This window comes from Platalea leucorodia (genome assembly GCF_965183815.1).
Source record: "Platalea leucorodia genome assembly, chromosome: 15".
NCBI lineage: Eukaryota > Metazoa > Chordata > Aves > Pelecaniformes > Threskiornithidae > Platalea > Platalea leucorodia.
This window is the reverse complement of record NC_138837.1, coordinates 3067650-3090072: the sequence shown is the minus strand read 5'-3', so window position 1 is coordinate 3090072 and position 22423 is coordinate 3067650. Positions and strand designations below refer to the sequence as shown.

At 37.7% G+C, this 22423-nt stretch overlaps 1 protein-coding gene across 3 annotated transcripts in view; it reads left to right on the top strand.

Moving 5' to 3' along the window:
• CAMSAP1 (calmodulin regulated spectrin associated protein 1) overlaps positions 1-22104 on the top strand; it is a 29429-nt gene extending 7325 nt beyond the window's left edge. For 2 of the 3 annotated variants that reach the window (XM_082327520.1, XM_082327521.1), the window contains exons 3-18: positions 4308-4570; positions 4758-4919; positions 5764-5844; positions 10354-10495; positions 11470-11609; positions 11713-11809; positions 12218-12395; positions 13125-13219; positions 14086-14170; positions 14533-16969; positions 18138-18274; positions 18361-18569; positions 18656-18758; positions 19125-19240; positions 19483-19601; positions 19944-22104. In XM_082327520.1, the coding sequence (XP_082183646.1) occupies positions 4308-4570; positions 4758-4919; positions 5764-5844; positions 10354-10495; positions 11470-11609; positions 11713-11809; positions 12218-12395; positions 13125-13219; positions 14086-14170; positions 14533-16969; positions 18138-18274; positions 18361-18569; positions 18656-18758; positions 19125-19240; positions 19483-19601; positions 19944-20246 (4667 nt within the window). In that variant the 3' untranslated portion in view covers positions 20247-22104. The remainder of the gene's footprint in view (positions 1-4307; positions 4571-4757; positions 4920-5763; positions 5845-10353; positions 10496-11469; positions 11610-11712; positions 11810-12217; positions 12396-13124; positions 13220-14085; positions 14171-14532; positions 16970-18137; positions 18275-18360; positions 18570-18655; positions 18759-19124; positions 19241-19482; positions 19602-19943) is intronic. The other variant, XM_082327522.1, reaches the window with a different exon arrangement.
• Positions 22105-22423: the final 319 nt, after the last annotated feature.

Below are 22423 nucleotides of genomic sequence, written 5' to 3'. Positions count from 1 at the left end.
TTTTTGGTTTGCTTTGGTAGGATTTGTTAAACTGCTCAAGCAGAAATTTTTGTAGCTATAGCTTAGAAGTTAGTTGCTCAGAAGTTAATTTTTCATGTTGATTTTTCTGAATTCCAAAGCATAAATGTGTAAAAAATACAAGTTTCAATGAACTGAATTTTTCTAACATCTAAGTTCGGTTATAGGCCATGAAAGTAAGGTGTTGGAAAAAGATGCTTATAGAAACTGGGACTTGGAAAGACTGGGACATTTTCTTCAAGAAGAACATTGACACATTCGGTAGTGAGGCAAGCAGAAAGCGTATGACACGTTTGGAGTTTGCCCGATCCATAAAAACGGGGGAGAAAAGCTATCCATAATACATAATCCAGTGGCTACCTCTGTATCCATAGTGTGTTATTTAAATTAGCGTTAGGTTGGCTCTGATGGCGTTTAATTGTTCTAAGGCTGACGACATATTTCTGGGATTTTTAGCAGTGTGGCAATTTTGACACTTTTAAGGAGGTTTTGGAGAATGAGCAGACCTGGGTGCTGCAAGTGGTTTATGTGGCATTATACCACAGATAAGAACAATTAGCAGAGGTGTGAAAGATAACATAGGGCTCTTACGTTGCACTTTCAGATGCGGATTTCAAATATTGACGATATCTCACGATTAGAGCACTTTTTGTGTCTGTGGCTGGCTGGGAAGGCTGTGTTACCCCGTTCGAGATAATTGCATTGCGTACAGGACGTCCGCAACTACGATATTTGGAAGTTTCTCAGCTCAGAGTTGCATACTTCCATAGCATCCTTTTTGCATTACGGTTTTTCCTGCCATTTATTTCTCATTTATTTATGCTTGCCATGTGAATATTATTATTATGTCCAGTATGAAATAAATTTGAATTAAATAGTGAAGTTAATATTACCACTCTTGAGCTTTGATGTGGTTTTTATATCTTAAAATTTCTGTGGGCTTTTAGTCAGGACATCAGATTAGTTATGAAACTGTTCCTTTCTGTCACAGGCAAATGCAGCTGGCAGAAGTGTTGTATACGCTAATGTAGAACATAAAACTGGGCAAGTGTTTACAGTGAAATAAGTTGCAGTTATAGGGAGGTTAATGTTTATGAATAACTTCTTACGATAGTATTCAATTTATTAATCCTGGTACTAGAAGTTATCCCCCTGCCTTGTATCTTTAATCCTGGTCAATCCAAATCCATTCAGTCCTTAAGCAATTATATGGAGATCAGAAACATGAAGTTAGAGGGTTCTTCAGTACAGAAGAAAAAGATTTCAGATCTCTCGACTGGACGTTCAGACTAAAGAACAGTAGCCACGGTACAAGGTGTGGTTTGTGGGGGTTTTTTTAATATATTGATTTCTGTGACATGGACTCTCTTCACTAAGAAGGAGATCCATTTATTGCTAGAAAAGGCTTTTAAAAATCATTAAAATGCTGCTAGCTTAAACGAAAATTAATGTGGGAGGCCTTACTGCCCCTGTCACGCAGGAAGCTGAGCATCACGTTCCAATAGTCACTTCTGTTTTAATAACTCGTGTAAAGATCCCCATCCAATTGATTGCATCCCTTGTGGCTATGTTGGTGTTGAAGAGAATGCTTTTTGCTTTCTGTAGTTACAGTCTATAAAATAATGGCGGTCTGCCGTGTGGAAAAGGGACCTGAAGAAGATCCGAAGCGAGCTGCCCGGCTGCTGGGCAGCTGCTGCGCTGGGGGAAGTTGGGGTTTTCTTTGTCCAGCCACTGCTGCCAGCGCAGTTTCAGACCGTCACCTCGGTTACCCGGCTCGGCGGGGGTCCCTGGGGCTGGTGGAGGGCAGATGTTCATACTAAAACCCTCAGCTAAGTACTTCAGATTTCAGACATTTTGAATTTGCATTTTTTTTTGTTTTTAGAAAAGCCTTCAAAACTTGGAGTGGTGCTAATGCTTTTACCAGAAATGTACTTCTTCACGGGTATTTTATGAGCTAGTATTCTATTATTTCCTTTCACAAATAACTTTAGTAAAAAGCAATGTATCTTTGGTTGTTAAAGGTCTAGGTGCTTGTAATGAAGCTAAAATGTTGAATTATATGAGCTGCTTTACATTTTGATTTTTGGATCTTTCCCCAGTCTTTAGAAATGGAAGCTCTAGTTCTCTTTCTGGAAATGGCAATGACTATTAAATGGAATTAGCTTTCAACTGCCTTTGATTTTAGGTCAGGTTGACTAATGTTAAGAAGATTAAAAATATTTGAATTTATTATCCATTTCACTGAAAATGGACGCCCATGGTAACAAATGCTACTTACGCAGGGCCAGTGGGGTTTTATTGTGTCTCTTCCAACCGTCTTCAGTATATAGTCTGTATATCACAGCATTCAATGTCACATAAAGGAAAAATAGTGACCTTAATTTTTAAAAACTTCAAAAAGCTTTCCATTTTGAAAAACAGGGATAGTACTGTGTGACTAACTCAGTAGCTGTTAGAGCTGTTGGGACAACACTGGTTTACTACATATTTTTATCTAAGTGACGTGGACTTCTGGCTCGTGTAATTGATAACATTCTGTCTCAGTTTCTCTTCTTTATGAACATGAAGTGCTCTGAAGTATACAAATACTGTGCGGCTTATTTTGCAGCTCAAAGATATGCTATGGGTAGGAGATTTTTTGAATGGGGAAATTTAATTATTCTGGAAATGAGCTGAAGGAAAAGTAAGTATGCTGCCAAATTAATAATTCTTTTAACTGTAGATGTACATATTTAAAATGAATTGTTGAAGTGACTTTGGGGGAAGATCTTCAGAGTGGCTGGATAGCGTAAGATAGAATTTTATGTTTGAAAATTGTGAAATGTCAGGCTTCTATGAAGACAACACACTTGAGGCTAGAAAGTATTTTTCCTGGAGTTGAAGACTCTCATTATTGCTGCAAGGCTCTTATAAAGATCAATAGCTTCTAGTCTGATTACTGAATATGAGTAGAAGTATTTATTTGGGGATACATCTATTTTTAACTTGTTTTATGTCTTTTCAATAATATCAAGAAACTAGGGCTTACAGCAGTGTTTCCTTCCACTTTCAACTGTTGTAATCAGCTGACATTTGCCTTGTGTTGTAGTGTTACAGCCTTTAACACCGGCGGTACTTCAGCTAGCAACGTATGGATTCGAAATGCCTTAGACGAGTTTAGTGTGGTCAGGGTATTAGTGGTGTTAGTTAGAAGCTGTGCTGATCCGTAGCAAAAGCGTAAGTCTTTATGAGGGTTGGGAACGGGTGGGGAAGAGGTGGTGTGCAAGGATGAAGTCTTCTGCGTTGATAATTTTAACTTGCGTGTAAGTTGCTACGCTCAGGATCTGTGTTCCGTTTGATAAAATCCTAAGACAACTTGTGGAAATTGTGCCATTTGAAAATAAGTTAATTTTGGACTTGGTTTGAAATTCATGTTGAATCCAAATCCAGGTGGAATGGCTTTGTTTCATAGGCTTTAGTTTTTATATCAAGGCTGAAAAGCTGCAATAGTTGGCTTCAATACTCTTGTCTTCAAAAACATAGACAATCAGCTCACTGGAGACTCAGTTGTTTTGTGAACAGTTTGTAAAATGCTCAAGGTTTTAGTCAGATATTTCGGTCTTGCTGTGAACTTTGGCAGTTTAGAACCAAGAAATAGGTGGCTTAGTTTTCTTTTTCAATTTGAGAATGTTTGGCCGGCCCCTCTTAGTGACTGAGCGTTGCAGTTATTTAATTGCTGTGCACAGATGTTTTGGGATATTGCTTGAAGCAGCTGTAGATTTTGCTTTGAAGATTATATATATACTTTTCCCATCTGATAGACAGAGCATTTTAGCCTGTGATCTAAGTGAATGATTCATAATTCCAAATAAAATTAAAATGCTAATAATAGGCACTGATCAGTAGAGGTGGTAGTGTATCATTCTGATCAAGCCGGGTCTTATTCAAGGAAACGGCTAGAGATGCGTAGAAGACAGTGGGACTTTTGTCCGTGTTGAAGTGCTCTCTTGAAAGCGACTCTAATATCTTGAGAAAGCTAACTGGTAACGTATAGGATTTTTACTGAAGTATGGGAATGGCAGGAGCCGATTATATATGCTTTACTTAACTAAAATTTAAGCACAAAGACCTATTGAAAACCATTTGCCATATGAAACTGCAGACTTAATTACATTCGGTATTTTTTGTGCTTGATTTTTTTTTTGTTCTTTCATATGCTGTCTTTGAATGAAAGTAAAAACGTTTACTTTTGTTTATAACTGATGCCGCTTACTAGTGCCACTTGTTGAAACTTTTCTTCGTTGTTTCAGATAATGTCCCAGAGGAGCTGAAGGACCCGTTTTACATAGATCAATATGAGCAAGAACATATTAAACCGCCCGTCATCAAGCTGCTGCTGTCCAGCGAGCTGTACTGTCGCGTCTGTAGCCTCATTCTGAAGGGGGATCAGGTGGCTGCTCTGCAGGGACACCAGTCAGTGATCCAGGCTCTGTCTCGAAAAGGGATTTACGTCATGGAGAGTGATGATACACCTGTGTCTGAATCTGATCTGGGCTGTGCACCAATCAAAATGGTTAGCTTAATTAAATCCACCTAATGATCTTCTTATTATTTAACACTATTTAAAATAGTTAATGGAATGAAGAGCTCTTAATTTCTAGGTCACTAACCTCAGGAATTTTTAATTTTAAATACAGTTAGAATATATAATTTCTCTTAAAGGATTTTATTTTTCAATACTCATTGTTTTCTTCTCTTAGAGTTCTCATATGGCAATGATTGATGCTCTTATGATGGCCTACACTGTAGAAATGATCAGCATTGAAAAGGTGGTTGCTAGTGTCAAGCGTTTCTCTACATTCAGTGCCTCAAAAGAACTGCCCTATGATTTGGAGGATGCAATGGTTTTCTGGATTAACAAGGTAAAATTTACTTAGAGAAAAGTGTACCTGTTTCTTATTGGGACTTTTCAGATTTTTAAAAAGGTTCTGATGTCTTCCTTCTATCTTTCTTACCTGTGCGTTTCTGTCGTCTTTTCCACTTCAGATGAAGAGAACTGCTTTAGTTACTGTGTTGTTACTTGTTACCTCCAGTCCCATGGTAGTTGAGTATAATATCCTCCTAATACACGTTATTATTAATGGTATTTGATTCCCTTATTACTGCAACGTATTCTAATTTCATCTTCTTGCTTGGCTTCCCAAGGTTTCCATATGCATTGGGAAAGAGAATCAGACTAGCAGGGAAATACAATTTCTTTTTCTTAGGGTTGCTGTAATAAAGCTGGTAAATTTTTCAAGGCAAATTTTAAAATAAAGAAGATAATTAAGAACTAAATTAGGAAAACTGTAGAAATTGGGTTCTTTACTTTCAGACGAGCTGCTATGAGGTTTTCTTTTTAGATGAAGCATCATTTCATGTTAAATAACAGGACAGACTTAATTCTGACTAGCTTGAATACCTTTAACAGAAATACAGAAACTTTTCAAAGGGTAGAGGTTAAGTTACTTAAACCCTTTCGAGTGACAACGGAGTCAGCTACAAAGAGGATGTCTCCTTTACAAACCCAAGATTCCCTTGTTGTGATTATAGCTACTGCTAATAAGAGAGTTGGTCTTGAAAACTGTTGTAACACATTATTCTATGAACGTTTTATGTTTGTAGAATGAATTGACCGTTAAGTAAGGGGAGGAAGAAGAAAACTTGACTTGTGGAAACATGTATTCAGATGTATTTTAGTATCTTTTCTATGCTATGCCCTTTTAGGTGAACCTTAAAATGAGAGAGATAACGGAGAAAGAGATTAAATTAAAACAGCAACTAATGGAAAGTCCAGGGCACCAAAAGGTAAAACAAATTTGTCTTCAGTTGTGATTTTGTGTATTGATGATTAATGGATTTAAATATAAACATCTCAGTATTTTGTTTGTCAGAGAAATGCGAGACATCCAGTCCTCAAAACTCCTGAGATTTTGTGCATGCAGTTTGCTTTGTGTCTCTCGTCAGCGCCCTCCCTTACCTTTCAAGCCCACTGGTATCTTCTCACTTTCCTGCATGTTTCAGTTGGACTAAAATAACTTGTTTCAACTTAAAATAACTTGTACCAACTTTACGTGACTTGGATCAACTTTAAATATGACTCAGCTTTCACAGCACAAAATATATATTATATATTTTGAAGCTCTTGGGGCATATTCATTTTGCATGGGTTAATTGTCTAATGTATATTCAGAGGCTTATTCAGGTTCTATCTGGTAAGCATACTCTTGGCATTCAAACGTTATACGTGTGTGTGTGTAGTTTTTTCCACCTTTTCCCCTTGAAATTAGATCACAATGCACTAACGTTGCAAAATATAGTACACTTTCATTTCTGGAGAATGTAACGTGTATCAGCTATCTGAGCTCCCAATTTATGATTTGATGAAGCCCTAAGAAAAACTGCTATGTTCTTTCCTCAAATTGGCATTGCTGTGCAAAGGGGGTAAAAGTGTGACATATGAACAAGGCACAATTGTTTAACTTTCGTGTTAGTGGCAAAGGGTTTTTTACGTGCTTTTTATGTAAAATAATATCCTTCAATGATAAGGGGATAAAGAGCTGTTTAATTTACAAGTTAATGTGTGGTCCGAAGGATCCCTTTAACTATTTGGCTCTCTATTGATTTTTGGGTCACATTTTAATATTTTTAAATCTAAATTTCTAGGCTACAACCCCTCTAAAATATGAAAGTGTTTATTGCTGAAGTGCATTTAAGTATTACTGCTTTTAACTTGCATTGCTGATGTTCCTTTCCTATTCCTACGTCCCCTTCCTTGCTTCCTGAGCAGTCTCCTTCCAAATGGTATTGGAAATTAGTACCTGTAAGTGAACTACTTTTACACCAGTTGTCATCCACAAAATCATGGCTTTTTAAATTTCTTCAGAGTGTTTGCTTCCATTACAATGCTTCTTAGATGGTCTTTGGAAAAAAACTGTATAAGCGTTTGGGTCATCAGGCTTAGTTTTCATAACATGATGTTTGCATACTGTACAGCATATAGCATAATCACTTCACAGCATTTCAAAATCGTTTCCCCAGTGCAGGAGTGAGGGATATGGAGTAGCAGCAAAAAACTAGAAAATTAACAACAGTTGAAATGGTTGCATTTACTATTTTTGTTGTAAGTAGGCAATTGATCACAGCACTAAGGTGATACAAAAGCTGGTCGGTTTAAATGGTTGCTTCATCTTTGAATCCGTAGTTAAGATACCCAGATGTTCACTAAGTAATGCTCTTGCACAGGTTTGTAAATCTGTCAAAACCAGAACACCGTTATTCAGTGAGATGGGGTGAGAAGATTTGACAAACCAGTTTGGACCGGTTATGACAGTTGTTGGAATTGTATGGTAAATTAATGAGGCTGAAGCTGGCATAGTGGGAGGAAAGACAGAATTAACATTTTACGTAGCAGAACAGAATACTTTTTTTTTTTTATAGTGAAGTGTGAAAATGGAATATCAATTCCACTATATATAAAAAAATAACAAAATGGTACTTCTCGTGTGCAAGCCTGCGTGCTTTTGGCTGAGTTTCCTGGTTTTATTTCATCTTGCAGAGATTTTTCCTGGTTCCTTTGCTTTCCTTAGCCTTGACACCCTTTCTCCAGCACTTGGTGGATATGGTGTTCTTCATTTTCTCTCTGGGAAGATGAGAGCTGTTGTCTCGGTTGCAAATTCCAAAGGGCGGTGCACTGGGAAAAGGCAGGCGTGATCAGGCAGTCACCTGTCCCCGCAATCTCTCCGCCTTCCCACAGAGTCAGTCCCACTCCTCTGCCTCGTAATCCTTTATTTGAACCAAATGTAAGAACCACAGTAAAAACTTTAAATATCTGAAAGAAAGGAAATTGAAGTGGGGACCTGCAGGCTAATAAAATCTGTGACAGAGCCCTGTCTTCCAGCCTCATTTAATGACCTGCACCATACGTGAGGACGTATTGACGCAGTGCTTATCGCTTACATTCTAGTGTTAAAGATCCCGTCTGTATTTGAGGCATACATTCGATAGCCTTTCCAGGAAGTTGAGTAGCTTCATGTTTTGTTTAACGAGACAGCTTGGAGGAGAGGAAACTACAGGAATGACATTGACTTGCAGGATAGCATTGAGCAAGTTGGTGGTAAAGGAAGGAGTAAATAGGGGTTATCTCACTGCTAGTCCAGTACCACTTAGGTTACACTGGTTTACTGACAGATTTTGCAGCCTCCATAATAGTTGTCACACTGTCTCACTTCTGTATTTCTTTTTTCTTTCGTGATTTTTTTTTTTTTTAATATGGAGTTACCTCTATTTCAGTAGCACCCATTTCTGCACTTTAATGCATACAAATGTCATTAATTGTATGGATGGGGGAGGGAAACAAGCCACAAAACTCGGCTTAGAATATAAGAAAGAATTCCGAATTTTCAGTATAAAAGACTTGAATAGTGAAGAGAATAACATTTGAGCAAAAATAAGGAATTAAATTAAGTGTATTAAAAAAACCTCCTTGATAAATCTGTGTTTTTTCACCAAAGCTAAAATAAACAAGGAATTCTTACGGATTTTAGTTCTCAGTATTGACTGTAGTTGGTTTAAATTCCATGTAAGCCTATTGGAAAGGAAATATTTGCATCTACTTTAAATACAGGAGGAATTAAAGTTTAAAAATAAATTTCTAAAGTTTGTCTTTAATATGCTTAGTTCGACTAAGTGGATAAATGACCAACCTTTTAAGCTAACCAGTTCACCTTAGTGTGCATACTTATTTTATCAGCCTTAATGACCACATTCCCAGTGCATAATGGATGTTGCTAATGCATTTGATTTGTTTCGTGTTTGAATAATCACCGTCGTATATCTCACTATTTCTTTTTGCGTAAGCCTGATCTGATGCATGCCATATCGCACTGCATGCTGGAACCAGTGGAATATGCTCGTGTGGTACAGTATGATTCACATTCCATTACATACTTGTGGAGTGCTCCAGGCTGGGGAAAAAAACTAATTTGCACCTGGTAAAAGGAGAGGGGAAAAATAGCATTAGCGTATAGAGATAGCTTTTAGAGTTACTTGCCTTAGCCAGGGAAACGTAACGTAGCACGTTTATATTTGTGCAAAATAAATAAATGAAACAGGTTCTTATTACTCTGATTATAAGTGATCCTAGTTCCTTTGAACAGATTTATTTTTTTCTCAGCCTGTGCCATCCTAAATTGACACATAGGAGTATGTGTGTGTTTGTGTAGAGAGCTTTCCCAGCTTGTCTTGGAAAGTGTATGATACCATTGGTAAAATCCAGCTTTCCTCTGATGATTAAATACATTCTCTGTATACCTGCATGTTAGGCCAGCACATCAGCCAAGATAGTTAGATGCTAAGTGATATTAAGGCACTAAAGTGTAAAAGGAATCTTTTTCCAACACTGAAAGGTATTTCTGCTGGGTTCTGTAGCGTATTGTTCTCTTGCTTGCCCGATCGCTTTGCTGCTCAAACATAGATACAGCCTTCGAGTCTAGCTAGCGTGTGGACGCTTAGTAACTATCAGCACTAAAACGTTTCTTGCAAAAATTGCAAGAAGCAATGCCAAGATTTGTTCTGTAGTTGACTGGCTTTAGCTACTCTTCAGCTACGCTCCCAAGCGTATGGGGCCAGGGGGTGGCTTGCAGAAGAGTTTGATATTGATCTGTACTGAAATCAAGGAGAGTTTTTTGCTGTTGATTTAAAAGGCCTACTTGCTCCTCTTGCTGACCATTTTTGGAAAAGTCCATGTTTTTTCTTTTGCACGACATTGTTGTATTGTATGACTGCTTGCCCGACATACAATGGTCTGAATCTCTCTGAGAGAACTGTGCTGTCTGTGGACAGGGTGGCAGGTCTGTGGGTGTAGGTAACGTATGAGAAATCGCTAGCTCATCTGAATTATTTTTTGCTGTCTGTGGTTTTGTTTTTGTTGGTGTTTTTTTTTTTTTTTTGTTCCCCCAAGCTTTTAAGTGTTTTCGTGTAGTTATCTGTGTCTCTTTCTTTGGATCTGTTGCATTCATGCATCTGTGTGGAAGGATTTTGACTTAAATTGCTTGTAATAAGTTAAAATGTGTGAATGAAGCTAGGAACTCAGCAGCATGGTTTGCTTCCAGATATGAGGAGAATGATTAAAAGGGAAGCACCGTATTCTTCAGAATTGGCTTCCATTGAGAGAAAAATATAACCTTGGAAATTGTTTTTGACTTAGAGCAGAATGCTATAAAGGATCCACCGTAAAGAGTTTTCAGTGCTTAACAAAAATGCCCTTTTTTTTTTTTCCCCCTTAGCATCATATGAACACTTGTTTTCTTTTGTTAGGTGCGTTACCGAAGAGACCATCTGTCAAGCAGGCAATTGCCTTACTTTCCTTTGCTTGAAGATTTGATGAAGGATGGTAGCGATGGTGCTGCTCTTCTAGCTGTGATACACTATTATTGTCCAGAGCAAATGAAACTAGATGGTATGTAGTAATGGTTTCTAAAAAAACAAAAAATAATGAAAATGTCTTCAATCTTTGAAAGTTGACCTAGAAGTACATTATCAAATAAAAATGCAACACATCTAATTAGGTAGTGGACAACAGCAAGTTAGAGTCAGGTCACATAAGGAATCTGCATCAGGGTATTTAAAATTAACCTCTCTTTGTTTTTTTACTTACTGTATTTAGAAGGCTCTGCTCTGTACAAAATAATCCTTTCTTTTATAGATGTGAATGATATGGCTTTCTTTGTTCAAATAGCTGAACTTGGTTTCAATAGACCAAAGGAAAATTCCAAAAGGAATACGTGTCCACTACTGTTAGCTAATAATTCTCATGTTCTTCTGTAGGAGTACATAATTTGACGTTTTAAAACCTAGATTTTAAAATAGTTTCTCCCAGTCTTCAGCAATTGTCACTCCAGCGTTGCAAACGTGAGTTCTCTTTCCCAGAAAATGTTTTTCTTCATAATTCAATGTCCTCGTTGCATTTAACTTCTACAAATCAACATTTTGTATTGGTTTTTAAATTCTCAGATATGTTGTACCTTGCAGAGCTCCTGAATGTTTTCAGAAGGAACCAGCACTGTGAATCCTAGGAGTAACCTTTTATTATTTGCGAATCAAGATGTCCATTTTTAATTGCTTTTGTATTTTGTCATCATGTGTGTTCTTTGTAGCCTGCTTACCTTTTCTGTTGCTGCGATAGACAGAATCCTATATGGGTTCTAAGATGAATGCAAAATTGATACTGTTTTATCTGTGTTTTTCTTCCTCCTTTTCCTATCCCTCTGGTATTTAACAGGTAGGGAAATGTCACTGGTAGCCAAGAAATATTAACTGATGGTGTATAAGCAGTCTGTGACGTTCCCGTGTGTAGTGTTTCTGTTAGTGGTGGACGGCAGGTTAATACATTGGAATAGTGTCGTAACTTCCTCATCTTTCTCACCTTTCTAGATATTTGTTTGAAGGAGGTAACGTCAATTGCAGACAGCCTCTATAATATTCAACTTTTGAGGGAATTCTCAAATGAATACCTAAACAAATGCTTTTACCTCACATTGGAGGACATGTTATATGCTCCTTTGGTTTTAAAGGTAAGAAATATCATGAAGGATATATTTTTAAATAAAATGTGGGTAAATCATAAGTGTTTTGTTATTGTGAGGTTCCTTTTTTCTTCTTTTATTTCTGTTTTAGCCTAACGTCATGGTATACATTGCGGAACTCTTCTGGTGGTTTGAGAATGTCAAACCAGACTTTGTACAACCAAGAGATATTCAGGAAATAAAAGATGGTAAGTTTTTAACTCCTAATAAATGCTTGCGTGTTACTTAAATATTTACATTACAATGAAACTGTTGCACAGCGGTGTTTCCTTTGGAGTTTTGTTTCTACCCAAACTTTCTGCTTGCTGGGGATCTTTGAAAGCAGCAAAAATGGAAGGAAAGTTAGTCCTAAATCCACTTGGGTTCTAATTTTTTGAGCGAGATAGGTAATTTTTTCCCTAAACCCACTAATTATTTATTTGTAACTTCCTTTCCATTAAGGTCACCGTAAGATACATATTTTAAATAAAGGCTAGTACTTAAGGTTTCATTTTAGTGTTGTGTCAGAACATTTTCATTCTAATGTACTGCAATCTGAAAATTTGTTATTTTAATGGCTAGTGTAAGTTGTGTTAATGTTATAAATATGTGCACAGTTAAAACAGTGTTGCAGCAGAAGAACAGTCGTCCACCTGTTCCTATTTCCAATGCAACTAAGCGAAGTTTCATGGCTAGCCCTGCTAGTACCAGCCCAGCAGACTTGCAGCCCTCGGCTCAGGCAGGCCCTGAAGCTTGCAGTAGATACTACCTGCACCCTGAGGAGCCCGACTATCTGTAAGTCTGTTTTCATGTTGTTTAGACTAATCTTCAATATATGTTTCCATTTGGATAACCGAGGAATTTCTGCTGCTAAATGTTCTGACTTTGCTACAAATTGAGTGAATTTGAGTTGTGTGCAGTCGGTCTCTAAAATATTCTCAGTTCTCAAGTTCAAAGGAACACTTTGCACTGTTGTGTTTGATCTTTGTTTGGCAAATACCAATACGCCCCACCAGTAAATGTCACTGCTGCATGACAGAAGAAGTTAGTCTAACTTCTACTTTGAAAAAAAATGTGAAACGTGAAAACAGTTCAAGCAGCTCGATCTTTACTAGCCATATTCTATAAATGGTGATATGAAAACAAACAAATAGCATCTGATGTACAGGATGGTTAATGACAAGGTTTTTCAGCTGACCTAAGTTTGATGGCAACCAATAAGTTATTCCAGCCTTTACTTTGTCTCTAATGTACTATTTACATAAGCTACATTTTAAATCTGTTGTATTTAGAAACTTAAACAGTGTAATTTCAGGTAGTAGGTTTACTTTTGTGTTGTTACATGTGAAAACCTTTTCTTGAAATAACTTCTTCAGCATTAAAATTAATTATATATTACTGTGTTTCAAAGAGGATGGGGTAACTATTACCAGCATAACTTTGCAAATTTGCAACAGAAATATAATTTCTCTCATTATAGAAAAAAAATTCTTGTAGTAATGAATTTTTGCTTTTCTGAAATAGTGGCAAAGGAGGAAGCCCTGCCTTCAGCCCTTCCCATCCACTGCTCCCTTTGAGACAAAAGCAACAAAAATCTTTACAGGGAGAAGACAGCCCTGGTAAGCCTACCTTGAATTTGCATCTCAACAGGCAATGACCATCAATGTCAATACAGTAATGAATAAAAATATAAGTTCATATATGTGAATGATCTAAAATTGAATTAAACTGCAGTCAGCCAAGTGGTAACCATGTTTAGTTTGAGTAAATCATCTTTGTTTCCATTAAAAGATTTTAAAGATCTTTATAAGAAAGTTACTGGATTTTTAAAATTTCTTTTCTCTGACAAATGAGCTTATTTCTCAGAATCTGAAGTGCAAGAAATTAAGACTAATAATGTCAATTCTGTGAAAAGAAAGGAAAAGGCCACTTGTCAAATGTTCATAAGACTAGCATAAGTCTGAGGAAGTAAGATTGTCGTCCAGAATGACAAACTCACTCTAGTACTTGACATGTTTTGCCTAAACATTTTTTTAAATACTGAAAATCCAGGTTTTATACTTACACGCAGATGCTCAGAATTTCTTTTATCAGCTAAGGTACCAACCAAACGTTCCAACTGCTTAAGCTCTAACAACATGCAATGAGGACTTTTTTTTCCCCCTTCTCTCTCTCTCTCTCTCTCTCTCTCTTTTTTTTTTTTTTTTTTTTTTTTTTTTTTTTTAAGGTTGGGTTGCTGATGGGGGAAGGCAAATAGAACAGTTTCATGTTTGGAAATCCAGCAGTCAGATATGTATATGTGGTCACTTTTCATTGTTTCTTTTTTCAGGCTTTGACTGTGTCTGTCTTTGGTTAATATTTCAGCAAATCTATTTTCTGCTGCCATCTTTTGGTGAAAGACTTTAGTATGTTTGCTGTTAAATAAAGTAGAAGTGCTAGTTTAAAGACCATTTCTAAACAGTTAACAATTAAAAAAATATTTCAGGTCATCGGCACCGTTCTAATTCTCTGACCCGTGTTGACGGGCAGCCACGAGGTTCAGTTCTTGCATGGCCAGAGAGGAAGCCCAGGTAACAGATGCGTTTAAGTATTACAGTACTGTGTAATGAAAGGATACTGTGACAATCTCATTGTAGTAATGTGGTATCACCTCCTTAGAACGGGACCAAGAGTCACTTAATTTTGTTGTCTTTTATTTGCAGACTTCACTGATTTTAGGTTGCAATTGAAAATACTTTAAATGTGATTTTCAGTAAGCACTGTTGAAAATTTAAGTATCTGAAGTTGCTACTTAGTATTGCTGGTCACTTTTGATACAGGATACATTTTCCAAATGGAGCAAAAATTTTAGCTGTCTATATCGTGGCCCTTAGTTCAACAAATTGTAACTTTTTGTGCTTAAGCATCAGTAGACTGTTCTTGTCTTTTCTAGGCCTCTGTCTCAGCCAACACCATTTGCTCTTCATCATTCTGCCAGTAGCGATGTGGACCCTGGGTCTGGCGACAGCATTAGCCTGGCTAGATCAATCAGCAAAGACAGTCTTGCTTCAAACATTGTTAATGTAACTCCAAAAAATCAGCCCCATCCTCCGTCAATGAAAACTAATGGGAAGAGCTTGCTGAACAACGTTGAAATTGAGGATGAAGATGAAGAGCTTATTGCAATAATCAGATCTGAAGAAAGGCCAAACCGTGGTGATCTTGAATTGCAGAATGTATCAGCCAGGGTGCCCAGCATAGTTGCAACTGCATGGTCTCCAAAAACAAATAGCGAGACTTCAGAAAGCAAACCAGACAGTTTTTACCTGGAGCCTTTAATGCCTGCGGTTCTAAAACCAGCAAAGGAAAAACAGATAATCAATAAAGAGGATGAATGTGGGGAGGGGAAACAAAGGGGTTTTATAACCAAGAGATTAAATGAGGGACACTTGCCTTTGATCCGCAAGAAAACAAATAGCAGTCATGGTGACCATGACCTCAATAGGACTTTTACTCCAATTTCTAGTTCTGATTTCACTCCAGTTGCAGATCCTAGTACTGCAGACTCGGTGGCACTGGTGGAGGCAGGGTTAGAAGCTTCCAGACCTTTAGCTAGTAGCAGTTTAGATCCTTCCACTCAGGAGCTATCCACTGGAGGATTTTTTCTTCATGCTGCTAAATCTGATGATGACCTAGCAAGTAAAGTCAATGTAAGTTATGTGAAAAGTCTCAATTCGCATGTTTCGGATACTACGTGGACTATGGTGAGACAGGACTCTGATTCAGATCTCTTAGACCTAGAAGATGCTGAACAGGATTTGGTAGTCATAGATGACCATCCTATAGTCACTAAATACATTGGTGAGGAAGAATCTGCAAAATTGCAAGAAGATATGAAGGTAAAAGAACATGAAGATAAGGATGATGCCAGTGGACGTTCCAGCCCATGTTTGAGTACAATTTCTCAAGTCAGCAGTGCGTCAATGGCGAGTGGGAGTGTCCGAATGACCAATTTCGCAGAACGAAAGCTTCAGAGACTCAATAGCTATGAAACAAAGTCCAGCACAAGCAGTTCACAAAAGACCACGCCAGATGGATCAGAAAGCTGCCCAGCACCACTGACCACATGGAAACAAAAACGAGAACAAAGCCCCAACAGACAAAATAAAGATAACGTTAATCTTTTAGCTTCTGAATTGGTGCAGCTTCATATGCAGTTGGAAGAGAAACGAAGGGCAATAGAGGCTCAGAAGAAGAAGATGGAAGCCTTATCAGCAAGGCAGCGACTAAAATTGGGCAAGGCAGCTTTCTTGCATGTTGTTAAAAAAGGGAAATCTCCTGATGTTCCACAACCACTTAAACCAGAACATTTTGCAAAAGAATATTCTCGGCACAACGGTGAAGACTTAGATGAAGTTTCCTTGGGTTCCAAATCCGAGGAGTTTCTTGTGAAAGAGGAGGAAAGAGAAGAAATGCTTAATGATTCTCAAGAAGTCACAAAAGCAAAAATGCAAGAAAGCATAGCTTTTGCTGAGCAACATAAACCAAAAGACTCTGCTGCTATACATGACTTGGAAAAAAGTAAAATTATTTCTGTTGCTCTCCTAGAAGACAATGTAACTGAAGTGGATATAAATGAATGTGATCTTTCTATTGAAAAACTCAATGAAACCATCAGTACACTGCAGCAGGCTATATTAAAGATTTCTCAGCAACAAGAGCTACTTATGAAATCTCCATCAGTGCCATTGCCAGGAACCAGAAGTAACTCTCAGGACCAAAAGGTGAAACCGTCAATTCATTTTGTCGAGCCTCTGTCTCCAACTGGAATGAACAATCTTCGTAAACCACCTCGATTTGGTCAAGGAAGGAGTCCTCGATCAGGAAGACCTGCTGATCTGAAAGTCACTAAAGACAGACCACAAAATTCAGCACGTGTTAAAACCCCAACACAAAGTCTAGAAACCTTACCACATTTAAGACCATTTCCATCCAATAGCTTGTCAAAGACACCAACAGAAATCGGCTTGGAAAATAGTCCTGATCATGGAAGTGGTTCTCAAGAAAAGTGTTTCTTTGATACCTATAGACTTCATGATGAGAGCAATCAGCGGGCTCTTGTTCTCTCCACCTCCAAAGATGCAAATATTATTTCTGAAATGAGCAAAGAGGTGAATAACAGCTTCAAGGAAACAGAGTTGAATTCTTCTGATGGCTCGGGAAAAGAAAATGTCCCGGTGGATGAGCCACTGAGAAGCAAGGCTAATCTCATTGAAGTGGACTTGTCTGACTTAAAAGCTCCAGACGAAGGAGAGCTTGAAAACCAGGATAGCTCTACGGATATAATTAGCGAAGGTGATCAGAAGTCTGGTGTGGGTTTTTTCTTCAAGGTAAATCTGTTACCTTTGTATATTTGGTTATTGTTACACATTTGCCCAGCATTAGAACTTTTTCTCCGCTTCAAGTCTTCTGGTGGAAAGAAGTACATTCTGGTTGCAATATTAGGATTGTAAAAAACTGTATTAGAAAAGAATTGCTTGTGGAGAAAAAAGTTTTGGACTTAACGTATGAAATCCTGGCTCTTGTTAACTTTACTAGGAACCAGGATTAACCTTGCTTTTCTTCTCTTTCCCTTTGTTTTTTTTTTTTCTATCTGAGAAACAGAGAAACATGTAAATAACTTAGCACGAAAGAATCACAGAATGCAATGGGAAGAATTTACTGTTTTGAAATCCCAGCTTTCTGTGAACCTTTTTCAACTGAAAGAAAAATTTCCCACGGAACACGGGTGTCTAGTAAAAGTCTGCTGAACGGGTTTTAAAACTTGTCAGGGAGCTGAGAGTCTGAACTGTTTTTTTTTGGCATTTGCACCCAAATTTCTCTGATTTTGAGCAGCCTGACAGCCTAAAAGTCAAGGGCTGTAATGGAGAGTTTAGTGGAATGGCTGTAGATGCAAGTAAAAAATACGTGTCTACTCCTTCTAGTGAAGTTCAGAACTGCTGTCGGAACATGTAGTATCTTCATTTGGGCTTCGCAGTGATTATTGTAAATACCTCAAATGTGCTGACATGACAATACTTTTTTAAAATTTCTGTTTTGAGAAAGTCGAGCTAGGCTGTCTCAGTCTCAGTGAATTTGACTTCTGCTTTTGTGTAGTATGATTAATATTGACTCAAAGCTTATCATTATGCTGGGGTTATTTGTGCTGTCCATCCTAGCCCGCACAGTAGTTGCATTGTACTTTGCAGTTCTAGAAGGTTTTGTGCTGATTAGGCATGCTTAAAAACAAGTTAGACCAAGATGAGACCCCCCCCTTTTTTTTTTCTCTCCTCACAGACTTAAGGGAACACTAAAACTGTCTCTTATATTAGTCTTGAGCAACAAAAAGTTCAATACAGTTCTGAGTTACACTCATCAATTCTAAAAATGTAAAGATTTCCAAAAGTAATAGCTTATGTTTTCCTAAAATCTTCCTGGAATCCTCAGCAACTTTGGGATGTCCAGCTTAATATATTTTCTTCTATTCTTTAAAACTCTCTATCCACGTGAATTTTGCAGGATGAACAGAAAGCAGAAGATGAGCTCGCGAAAAAACGTGCAGCGTTCCTTTTAAAACAGCAGCGCAAAGCTGAGGAGGCTCGGATTCGGAAACAGCAGTTGGAGGCTGAAGTTGAACAAAAGAGAGATGAAGCTCGGTAATAATGTGTGGAAAAGAGTTACTACTTCTTTTTAAGATGAGGAAAATGATTGTGTTGAATATAATGTTGGGTTTGCTTTTCAGTCGCAAAGCTGAGGAGGACCGAATACGGAAAGAAGAGGAGAAGGCTCGAAGAGAACTTATCAAGCAAGAATATCTAAGGAAGAAACAGCAGCAAATTTTGGAGGAGCAAGGGCTTGGAAAGCCCAAATCAAAGCCCAAGAAACCCAGGCCAAAGTCGGTCCATCGTGAAGAATCTTACAGTGATTCAGGGACAAAGTGTTCTTCCACACGTAAGAACTTTGATTCGTTTGCTCTCACTGAGTCTGCAAATCTGCTTCAACAAAATGTGCTTCACGTTTTCTCTTTTATTTTGTAGCTGATAATTTGAGCAGTGCTCAGTCTGGTTCCAGTCTTTCTTTGGCCTCAGCAGCAACAACTGAACCTGAAAGTGTTCACTCTGGTGGCACGCCGTCTCAGAGGTAAAGAGATAGGCTTAATTTTTTTATTTTTTTATTTTTTTACTGTGTTATGAAATAGCATTGGGATTCAGTGTTGTTTGCTTCAGTTCACTGGCATAGAGGCACAGTAGTAATTGGTGAATTCATTTTTATGTGGCTGCCAACTCTGATGTTCTGTACAAACTTGCAATTTTGTTTTGTTTTCTCTCAAAGGAATAACAGAATTTTGCTTTGATAATCTAGCAGGGAGAATCTGGTTTGGGGGAGGAAAATGTGCAAGAGCCTGTTCTGTTCAGGGTCGGTGACTGGGGAACTTATTTAAGATTGGAGGGGGAAAAAAACAAACTCTTGGCTTTTTTTTTTTTTTTTATTTCCCGCCCCCAACAGAGTTGAATCTATGGAGTCCTTACCAATACTGAGCAGAAATCCGAGCAGAAACACAGAAAGAGACTGGGAGAACGCTTCAACAGCATCTTCTATTGCTTCAGTGGCGGAATACACAGGTGACTGTTTTGTTTCAGTTTGAGCATTTGTTAGGAATAGCAGGTCATGAAAAGCTGTGGTATATTTGATGTCGCACATTGCTGTTTTTAAGAAGTTGTCAGGTGTATTTGGTTCTCTTTAGTATCTCTAAAAGTAAGTTAATGTAGAAAAATATTTAAGGGGAGGGGTTCACTTTGATGAATGAAAATCTTAATGTTCATGAATGTAGGGCAAATAATTGTTACTTATTTATTTTCCTTAGGTCCAAAATTATTTAAGGAACCCAGCAGCAAATCCAACAAACCTATTATTCACAATGCTATATCTCATTGCTGTCTTGCTGGAAAAGTGAACGAACCACATAAGAATTCAATATTAGAGGTAAACATTAAAATACAAAATTAATAATGCACTCACAGTAAAATGTATCTGTAATGCTCACTTCATAATCCCACTGATGCATTGTAGTGAACGCCATTTCCTAAAATGCACCTGTACTGAGAATCCGTTACTTCCCATGACTGCGTGGACTTACGGATAACGATCCCGCATTGGAGTTCAACTCCTAAGTGTATAGAAGGACTGAAAAATCATAGTTACCAATCTAGTGTTTCAAAAAACTTTAAACACTTATTCAGCTATATGTGAAAGCTTAAAGCTTGGCGTAATATGGGAATTTTCACTGTGAACAATCTATGTATATGTTTGGTTTTTTTAATGCAGGAACTAGAAAAATGTGATGCCAACCACTACATCATTTTGTTCCGCGACGCTGGCTGCCAGTTTAGAGCACTTTATTGCTACTATCCTGACACTGAAGAGATCTACAAGCTGACTGGAACAGGGCCAAAGAGCATCACCAAGAAAATGATTGACAAACTTTATAAGTACAGTTCGGACAGAAAACAGTTTAACGTGATTCCAGCCAAAACCATGTCTGTCAGTGTGGATGCTCTTACTATTCATAACCACTTGTGGCAAGCCAAGCGACCCGCAGTGCCAAAGAAGACTCAGACTCATAAATGACACTGAGTTTTTGGGGAGAAGGTTGCTGAACGGGATTGTGTCGAAAGAAGACATGTTTACCATTTTCCTCCAGTTTGGTATGAGATGTGCAGAACCATAAACATTTTTTAAGAAGCTTCTAAACAGAAACCGTGGATGCAAGTTATTAAGAATGAAGGAACATTGCCAGTGTTTTTTATGAATGATAAATCTGCTGTTACACCCAATGCGAACTACTGTGGCTTTCAACTGATGAGGGACTGTGCATGTAGCAAGATCTTTAACAAGTGGATTTCCTTTTACTTGAAGCTTTTCATCGGTACAAATTGGGAATAATTCAGTTCCGTTTCCTCTCCGCCTCATTCCCTCCTTTTTCCTGTCATTCTTAAAGTTGGCAAGCTCCGAACTTCAATAGAAGGATTGAACAGATCTTGGGTGAAGTGTTTTGGGTTTGGTTTGGTTTGGTTTTTTAAACAGTCTTTAGGGAAATCTTCCTTTCAGACTTTTTTGAGGAACTGTTTAATACATCAAATTGTTGTACTGTATCTACTGCCAACGTAAGTCCAGCTCTCAGATTTCTGACAAAAGCCCCGACTTGTGCTGCTCAGAACAGAGTTTACTTGCAGTATCTGTTTAGGATAAGCATTGCAAGGATTGCAAAAGCCAGTCTTTTTTTTAAAAAAATTGTTCGCAAATTTAAAGATTTCTGGAATACAATCATGAAGAGGCATACAGGTGCTACTAGCTGGAATATGCCTGACTGAAACTTAAGGCGAGCTGAATGGATCACAGTTATTACTGATTTCAGTTTCAGGTAGTGTCCTAAAGATTCGTTTGCTTTAATAAAGGTGGATTCTGGTAGGTATAGAACATTTCCACTCTGAGCACGCTACTCCTGTACGATGGTGCACTTAATGATCACAAATTTTAATGTTTTTATTACATCATGAAATGTAATTCTACTTTCTTTGTCCTGTCTTTATTCTGAATGAGCAGCATGCTCTAAAATGAAGAGTGTGTTATGGTTTTTTATTTTGGGTGATATATTAATATATATTGATTTGTTTTTCTCATTTAAAAGCAATTTTTAAACCGAGACATTTGCATTTGTTTCAGAAGCCCAAATAAGTCGAATGGCTTGGATTTCTTTTCATGTTGAAATATTAAATCTTGAGTTACGACCTTAAATGTCTTTGTGTTTCAGCAGATTAAATTTTTGTCTGTGGTAACAGGGTATATTTGCAGTTCAGTTCCTTTTTTTTAATATTCCCATTTCTCAGTTTTGGCCCCGGCCAGACTTCTGAGTAGGTTTCTGTAGCTATTGCCTAATTTAATCTATTAACGTGCGCCTGCTACATCTGGTTTGACACTACTGCCTGAGGGTCGTGTAGGCTTATGACTTTGGTTTGCACATGTTTACTTTTATTTGAAGTGTTACTTGAATATGTATCTGTTAAGTGCAAAAGGCACTACACCATCCTAGAGATGAACTGAGCTCTAAAGTACAGTACAGTGTAATTATTAAACTTTGAGAATAATGGAAGTTACAGAGTTATGTACATAAGGGGAAAATAGGGTACGTAATAAAGTGCTAACTAGATAGAGCAAAGTGAAGGTCTTCCATTGCGGTCCCTCCATTTTTCCCCCTTCCAGTACTCCTTGACTAGGCTGCTGCAGCTTTGTAAATTATGTTAGATAGTTTGCTGCTTGTAAATAATTAAAGGCTTTATGGTTTCTAAAGTGCTAAGTATTAAACACCGTCATGAGTGTAACTTTTGTTACCATGCTTTTCATGCTTGTGCTTTATTTCTCACTGTTTGATATTATATACCATATTTATTTTATGAAACACTGAAATTTAATAAAAATCATTAACTGATTTCCTTTTTATTTCATGTGTACTTTTGTTGTTGTGACACTTCATCCCCTCAAAGAACTAATATGCTTTAAAGATGTGCTATTCTGTGTTTAGCTGTGCTCTTAGAAAGCTTCACCTGTGAGTAGCTGTAATAACGTTATGGCAAGAGCTTAGTTCTCCTGACCCTGATTGCAGCGTGCAAGAATTTGACCAAAAGGCTTTCAGAAAACTGGAAAGTCATTTAACAGTCTCTTTAAGGATTTCTTTCCTCGGTCTTCTGACTCTCGGATCTGGCTGGTGGGTTTTCTTTGATCTGTGTTTTCGGTTAGTGACAGAGTTT